Source organism: Triticum dicoccoides, chromosome 3B (assembly GCF_002162155.2).
Source record: "Triticum dicoccoides isolate Atlit2015 ecotype Zavitan chromosome 3B, WEW_v2.0, whole genome shotgun sequence".
Classification (NCBI taxonomy): domain Eukaryota; kingdom Viridiplantae; phylum Streptophyta; class Magnoliopsida; order Poales; family Poaceae; genus Triticum; species Triticum dicoccoides.
The window spans coordinates 407446515-407454604 of record NC_041385.1 but is presented as its reverse complement, the minus strand read 5'-3'; the positions used below and the strand labels follow the sequence as shown (position 1 = coordinate 407454604).

The window sequence follows — 8090 nt, the reverse complement described above, 5'->3', positions numbered from 1 at the left end:
TTCAAAGATCGAGACCCTCGCCTCTGTCAGATGTATATAGTTGGAAGATTCAGGGTCCTAACAGAGCCCCGCCCTCGACCACACCAGTCCGTGAGTATCCAAGGCTAATCAACTTTGGGTATATAATCCAAGGCTAGTCAACTTGCTGGTAAATACTGAGAAACGATACAAGCACGGTAATGGGTAAGTTCAAAGAAGTTTCTTAGCCAAACATTTTGCCGGGTTAACTGGCAGTATGAATTAGTCCATGTTCCTATCTTGTTGAAGAAAGTAATTACAACGTCTCGTCGCCTCCACCTCATGTCTTGTGAGATACAACCAGCCTAAAGCGTACAACTAATTACATCACGTGGCGTTCCCACGTGAAATCACGTGACAATAATTCCACACGCGCGAAACTAGCCGCTCAAATTCGTGACGGGTCCCTTGAACCAGTGCCTGGCACTGACGACCCACGACGTGAAGACGAGGATGAAAAGCCCACCGACGGCGACCGGCGTGTAGTTGAGCGTGTCCTTGGTCACCGGGTACGTCACCGGCAGCGAGAAGAGCACGGTGATGGTCACCACCCAGAGCACGGCCACCCATCCCACCAGTACACCGTACCGTCCGAGGTTGAAGGGCCCCTGCACGAAGTGCTTGCGCGCCAGCGTCACCCGGAAGAAGATGGGCAGCGCGTACGCGATGTAGAGCCCGATCGTCGCGATCGACACCATGGCCTGGAACGCCACCAGGCTACCCAGCGACTGCAATCAATTTATTTTCAATCACAGACCAGGATTATCAGAGCAGGATCAATTTATTTGGAGGTACTCCTACTCTGCCGGAAATGAAATACTACTACAGTAGTATGTAGTAGTAGTTGCAGTGAAATGCAGTGTTGTCGAACAATGGTTTACCGGCAACGCCATGCAGAGGGAGACGAAAGCCGAGAGCCAGACGGCGTTGATGGGCACCTCGTGCTTGTTCACTCTGTGCCACACGGGTGACAGCGGCATCGCCCCGTCTCTCGAGAAAGCATACACCATCCTAGTCATTGATACAACGAGCGAGTGATCTCATCAGAACTACGTTCCGAGAAGAGAAATGCAGCGTGAAGCAAGCCAGCAGAGGACGATCACCTCGAATTACTCGTCACGGAGCTCATGCCGCAGAAGTATATGGCGACGGCGACGATGCCCAGGCAGACGATCCCGCCGACGCCGCTGCCGTAGCGGCTTTTGAAGGCGAGGTAGAAGACTTGGGCGATGGCATACCCCCCAGCTTCATTGTCAGGGCTCAGCAGGTAGGGTATGTCCTTGACGGCAAATGTGATCCCGATTATGTATCCCCAGCCGACCACTATGGATATGCCGATGGCGCTGATTATCCCGATGGGGCCGTTCCTGTCTGCGTTCTTGGTCTCCTCCGTCTGCATGCATACACGATCATATCAACACTGACAACGAGATGAGATTTCTTCTTCTTTGGCTTAATCAATTAATTACCATATGCGCCGATGCGTCGTATCCTGTGAGCGTGTACTGGCTCATGAGGAGCCCCAGGACAAAGATGTAGAGGTTGCTGTGTATTCCAGCACTGTTGTCAGTGTTGAAATGGGTGAAGACGAACTTGGCACTGGCCCTCTCGGTAGCAACAGCCGGCACGGCAATCATCAGGACAAAGACACCTACAGAGACAGAGAAGCGTGGAGAGCCATCCATCTCATCCGTTAATAAAGTGGATGCCAACTGCATGCTCTCTGATTATTTATTCTCTAGCTAGTAGCTTGGGTGAGAATCAGTGCTCGCGAAGTAGAGTAGTAATCGTGTAGGGCAAGTGCGAATGAAGAGAGGTACGTAGTACTAGTAGGAGAGAACCTAGCATGTTCCAAGCAGCCGCAAACTGGCCAAAGAAGGAGAGCCATGAAATGGGGAGGCTGTTGATGAAGGCGTGGCTGAGCAGGATGGCGGCGTGGAAGGCGATGACCACGTACTTGGACGCCAGGTAGCCTCCGCCGTTGTTGCCGCCGGTGCTGAGCAGGATGATCACCTGGATCAGCTGCGCCAGCGAGAAGTCCACGCTAGTTGTCACCGCCCACTGCAGAGCGTGCAAACTGAATCAGCACAGCAGTCACTCACAAAGTGAGAGAAGGCATTCAAAGTTGAGCCACTGGCTGGTTACCTGTCCAACGATGTTAAACCTGCATGCAGCACAACAATCCGTCATGAGAGGCCGGGAATAATTGGAATGGGGATGCATGAGCAATCAATAGCGTATATCTATCTACAGTAAGAAAAATGGGCCATGCGTATATGTGCGTTTGTTGCAAGGACGTCTTTGTCTCAACTACAAGAACCATGCTGATACTAGCACATTTTCAACCACAGGTCGCTGTCAAAATCAGACTTTATTTGCAGTTGGCACTGGTTCTGCTACCAAAATGTGGCCACGGGAGCTGCACATGGTCAAAGCACGCAAGCACATGACCTTATGAACACAAATATTCTGTTCTGCATTGCCAAGGAGCACGTCGTTAAACAACGACACGATTATTCTATTTTGCATCCCCGATGATAACGCTGTATTTGAATGAACTATTTGTACTAAATCAGGGATAATTAATACGCATGGATCAAAGGGAATAAATGAGTAATAAACTATTCATTCTGCAAAAAGAAAAAAAAAGACAAGCGGAAAAAAAGAAACACAGAAGAAAGAGATGCAGAAATTTCGCACGCACCAATTTGATGTCACACGAGACAAAAAGAAAACAAACAGAAAGCGGTTCGTTCACACGTGACATGATCCTCTCCTTCCGTTCTTCCCTTCCACATGATCCCAACCAGAGAAGAAATCGATATACATTCGAGAACATTGAGAGGTAGCAAAAGACAAGAAAGATTTGAGTGGAGTGCGTGTGTGATTGAGTAGCGTACCATCCGGTGATCCATGAGGCGAAGGGCGACCATCGGTTGCCCGAGAGGCGCGCGCTCCAGTAGTAGAGGCCGCCGGAGGTGGGGAAGGAGGAGCAGATCTCGGCCATGGAGAGGCCGACCGTCATGGTGAAGGCGCCGGCGACGAACCAGCCGAAGGTCATGGTGGCCGGGCCGCCGAAGTTGAGGCCGGTGTTGTACAGCGTGGTGACCCCCGTCAGCACCGAGATGATGGTGAAGGAGAAGGCGAAGTTGGACAGCAATCTACACACGCCCTCAATCAATCAATCAATCAGTTAAGAAGCGACGAAACCAAGGGAGAGGAGAGGAGAAGAAGGGTGGTGACGTACGAGAGGTCCCGCTTGAGCTCCTGCTTGTAGCCGAGCTCGCCGAGGCGGGCCTGGCCGGTGTCGCCGGAGCCATCGGCGTCGACGGCGGTGGTGCCGCTGCCCGCCGGGGACTTGCTCCAGGTCATGGCGCCGTCGCGTTGTGGGAAGAGATGGGGTCAGGGGACAAAATTACTGTTATGACCTTTCTGGCTAACAAAATTCCGATTTGACCTCGCTTTGGAAAAAATTTCATTTCTGATCTTTTTAGGTAACGCCAACATCCCTGGCGTCTGGGTTGCGAAGCAGACGCCACGAACCCTGGTGTCTGGCCCCTGGCCCGCATTGCCCGCCTGCCCGTTGACCCGCTGACGTGCCAAAGGGGCCAGACGCCAAGGACCCTGTCGTCTGGCCCTGGTAGGTTTACACCACGCGCGGGCCCAGCCCACCCATCCCCAACCTCTCCCTGGCGGCGGCCGAACGCAAGAACAGAGGAAACTTTTCTCTCGCCCCTCTTCTCCCTCACACCAAATCCCCCCTTGATCTACTCCATCCTCCACCCAAATTTGTGGATCTGAGGCCCCCAAACATTCTTGAGGTATTCTCCTCCATTCCCTCCAATTTGTTTTGATTAGAACATCTCTTTTTGGTTGCATTATTCATCATTGGGAGATGTTAGATGAGTACTTGTTGTTTTTGTTTTAGTAAATTTTGTGTAGTTGTTAGATGGTATAGTTGATTTGTAGATAGTAGATGATGTGTTGTTGAATATGTATGCAATTTGAAATTGTTTGGTTCATATGTAGATTATCCTATTGGCTTATTTTTTTTTGCAAAAGAGATGATGAAATTGATGGTTGTATGTGACATGATTTGTTTCACAGATTGGGTTGTATAAATTAGATGTTATGTATTTGCATATGTTTTTAATATTAGTGTTTTAAGGGAGAGAGATGTTGCATATGATAAAATTGTGCATATGGTTATGTGACACCATATTGTTTGAGAATTTTATTTGATTGAAAGATGATGTGCGTATATTTGAGAAGATGATGTATGCATGTGCTAGTAAATTAGCTATATGTTGAATATATAGATGGCATAATATTTGTTTGAATCTGAAAAGACTACTTTGGCAAGCAAATATATTTACAAAAAATATTATATGTGTGAAGTGGTATGACAATATAGTTGAATATATAGATGGCAAAGTTTTTTTTGCAAAGAGATGATGAAATTTGATGATTGTGTGTGCCATGATTTGTTCAATAGAATGGCGGATGATGATTATGAATTTATTTGATGGTGAAATTTGGTACTCTAGATGATATGTGTGCATATGTAGAAGAAAGAAATGATGTGGTTATGTGTGAGAAGAATGGTGTTTTTATATGGCATAACTTGAAGAAGGAAATAGTATTGTTTGATATTGTTCATGTATTCATAGATGTTTGTGATTTTGTTTGTAGGATGGCGGATGATGATGGACCTTGGTATGACGGATTAATCGATGAGTGGGATAAGGAGCATCGTGCTCGTGCCATTGAGAAGGGAGATGTAAGAAGCTAGACTTATCAATTTTCGTTGTTTCTCATTTGTGTTCTTGTATTGATTAAAACATCACTTTATTTACAGCTTGTAGTTGCTATGCGCATAGGGGTCATTCTGCTGATGACTTTACTTACGACCCGCGGTACGAGCCTTACATTCGGAGATTGGGTCTTCTCCCATTTGTGTTGCAGTTTAAGCGACGCGCTCCGCCGGTGAACCACGCGGCGCTGACCGCACTTGTGGATCGTTGGAGGCCGGAGACTCATTCGTTCCACCTTCCATGTGGGGAGATGACGATGACCCTACAGGACATGGCTATGATAAGCGGCCTTCCTATCAACGGACAAGCTGTTACCGGTCGTGTGAGCGTTGGTAATTGGCGAGAACGGACTGGCATTTTAATTGGTGTTGAGCCCGACGGCCCTCAGGAAGGCAAGGCCGATACCGCAAGAGTGAGGCATTCCTGGCTAAAACTGGTCAAAGGAAACACCAATCCGTGCCCTTAGGGTGCCAATGATGTGGTTGTGCAGCAGTACACGCGGGCCTATCTTTGGTATGTACTAACCAAGGTAGTCTTCTCAGATGCAACCGGGAACTCAACCCTCTGGATGTTCTTGGAGCTACTCAATAACTGGGATACCCAGTATAGCTGGGGTTCGGCCGCACTAGCATATTTGTATCGCCAGGTAAGAGATATTTGCAACCATTTATCTTGCATTTGTCATGCGCCTCCATATCTAACATGTTTGTTTGATTGCAGCTTGACTTGGCGTGTCGGAGGAAGGGAGATACATCCTCATTGTCTGGGTTTGTTTGGAGTCTATCCGTGTGGATGTGGGAGAGGATCCCGGTAGGACGGCCCGGTTTCAAGAACCCCCTCATGGCAAACCCACGGGGTAATCATGACGGGTTGCATGATGATGATCCTTATCGGCGCCCTACGCTTGCTTACTATTGGGAACAAGTGACAGTCTACACAGGAAGCTCGCATGTGCGATACAAGTGCTATATGAACGAGCTGGACACCTTGACTGCTGAGCAGGTTTTGAGAAGTTCGATGAGATAAAATTTAGTCAAGAATGAAACTTATGTAGCTAACAATGTATCTCTTTGTTTTGCAGGTATATTGGTTGCCTTATGTGGAAGATCGTGACTTTGATCTTAATGAGATGTGCACGCGTGATAGCCATCTTTGGCGGGCGAGGTGCCCAATGATATGCTTCTTCGCAATCGAGTGGCACTTTGTAGACCGTGTGGCAAGACAATTTGGAAGAAGACAAGGTATTCCAATTAAGGAGAGCAAGGAGGAAATTCTATCTCTGCATCGGTAAGCAAGCATGCCTTGAGTATGTAGTAGAGCATTGAATAAGTCAATGTTTGCTAATGCTTTGTCCCGTGCATCATTTGTAGGTTTGATCGAAGGAACAATCAGGATATATCGGATTGGGTAAACAAACACCGTGCGTGGATAGAAATTTGGAATCAAAGAGACACGTTAGTGCAATCAGAGAATAGACCTCACAATCAGTCAGCATATCAGAACTACCAAGTGTGGTATGCGGATCGTTACCGGTTAAAGCTGAAGCCTGGTTGGACTCATGAGGAGTGGTCGGAGTTGGTGTCTGAAGAGCCGGAGACTGCACAAGATTATCAAACCTTCAACATGGCTGTGAGAGACACCAGAGGGGCTCACGTTGACTATGCACCGATGCATGATGAAATGGTAGTCTGTTTGACCTATTCTAACATACTTGCATCATGTTGTCTTCTTTCAAATACATAAGTTTGGTGTGTTCATGAATTGCAGGGCAGAGAGTTGCTTCTGTGCGTCAACGATGCCAATGTTGCACTGAGTCATCCACCTGGTGGTGCATTATCTGAGAGGACTCTTAGGAGCACGATGGAGGTGTGATCAATATATTATAAAAGTTTCTTTTCGCGGATTATTTATGTGCATCTCATATCATAGCATATTTTTGCAGAAGTTCAAGAAGCGGTTTCATAAGATGGCATCAATGCTTTCTTGCCATGGTGCTCAGTCCAGTGACGTGTATGCACCTGGTAGCCGCGCCGCCACAGCTAATAGACGGCGTTATCTACAGAACAATGAGGACATGGAGGAGGAGTTCCATGAAGAGGAGCCATCACATCAAGAGGAGCCAACACATCATGAGGAGCATGAGTATGATGCAACACATGAAGAGGATCATGAGTATGATGTTGATGCTCCACAACCATCACAGGCTACACAACCAACACAAGGCAATGCTTCACAACCATCTAGGAAAGGCAAAGCCATAGCTAAGAGACCAGGCAAGAAAGGTAGAAAGAAGACATAAAACACACAATTCCATAGTCCGGAGTATCCTCATAAGCTTATCCCAATAGGAATGCAAAGATATAAGGCCAACACTGAGGCGGAGGAGGAGGCATACAACGAAGAGGAGGAGGACGAGACTAGCGAAGAGGAGGAGCCTGCACTTGCAACCATGGTGAAGAGAGGAAGGAGGAAGTGAGCTTCTTGTTCCGGTTTGGCCCACTCCAGCGTGGGAGAGGCGATGACGGTGGCGCACATTTGGTGTCTTATGTGCTATCTTCTATGTTCTATGAACCTGTCATACTATTATGAATTCTGTGAACCTGTGTATGCAAGAAGTGAGCTTGTTGTAGTTTGTTTCAATGAGCTTGTTCTAGTTTGTTTCGATGAACTTGGTGTAGTCTCTTTCCATGAACTCGTTTAAAAGTACTACTCAATGATGTGATTTATGTGAATTGTTGTTTCCTGTGATGTCTATGAATTCATTGATTGCCATGAAATCTGTCAAAAGGAGGACTCATTTACTCATTTATATGCACAGGGTAGGTACCAGACGCCAGGGTCCTTGGCGTCTGGCTATAAGTCAGGGGACCAAACGCCAGGGTCCTTGGCGTTTGGCTATAAGTCAGGGGACCAAACGCCAGGGTCCTTGGCGTCTGGCTATCGACTTACACCAGAAACAGGGTAAAGCAGGGGAGCCAGCATAGGGTAGGAACCAGACGCCAGGGTCCTTGGCGTCTGGATATAAGTCAGTTTTGTCTTTTCACTTGTAGTCTCGAATAACAAACATACATAAGCATTGCATAGTCTTTTCATACCACTATAGTTGAACACACACACAAGGTTCATTACCACGTTTGTCTACGATAATAGCAAATGACAAACATAGTTCATGACCACGATGGTCTACGATACAATGTCTCGAATGACATAGCAAATTACAAACATAGTTCAAATTACACAAATAGTCTCGAATGAGAA

General features: G+C 47.2%; 2 protein-coding genes across 2 annotated transcripts; one reads left to right on the top strand and one right to left on the bottom strand.

Moving 5' to 3' along the window:
• Positions 1-202: 202 nt before the first annotated feature.
• LOC119276230 (amino-acid permease BAT1 homolog) lies at positions 203-3415 on the bottom strand. The gene is made up of 8 exons (XM_037557253.1): positions 3266-3415; positions 2919-3179; positions 2164-2182; positions 1860-2079; positions 1488-1669; positions 1122-1411; positions 900-1029; positions 203-746 (listed from the first exon to the last, which is right to left on the bottom strand). The coding sequence occupies exons 1-8, from the start codon at positions 3388-3390 to the stop codon at positions 399-401; spliced, it is 1575 nt and encodes a 524-aa protein (XP_037413150.1). The 5' UTR covers positions 3391-3415; the 3' UTR covers positions 203-398.
• A 2793-nt stretch (positions 3416-6208) lies between these two features.
• Positions 6209-7496, top strand: LOC119276231. Its single transcript, XM_037557254.1, has 3 exons — positions 6209-6515; positions 6600-6698; positions 6775-7496. The coding sequence occupies exons 1-3, from the start codon at positions 6456-6458 to the stop codon at positions 7129-7131; spliced, it is 516 nt and encodes a 171-aa protein (XP_037413151.1). The 5' UTR covers positions 6209-6455; the 3' UTR covers positions 7132-7496.
• The last annotated feature ends 594 nt before the right edge of the window (positions 7497-8090 follow it).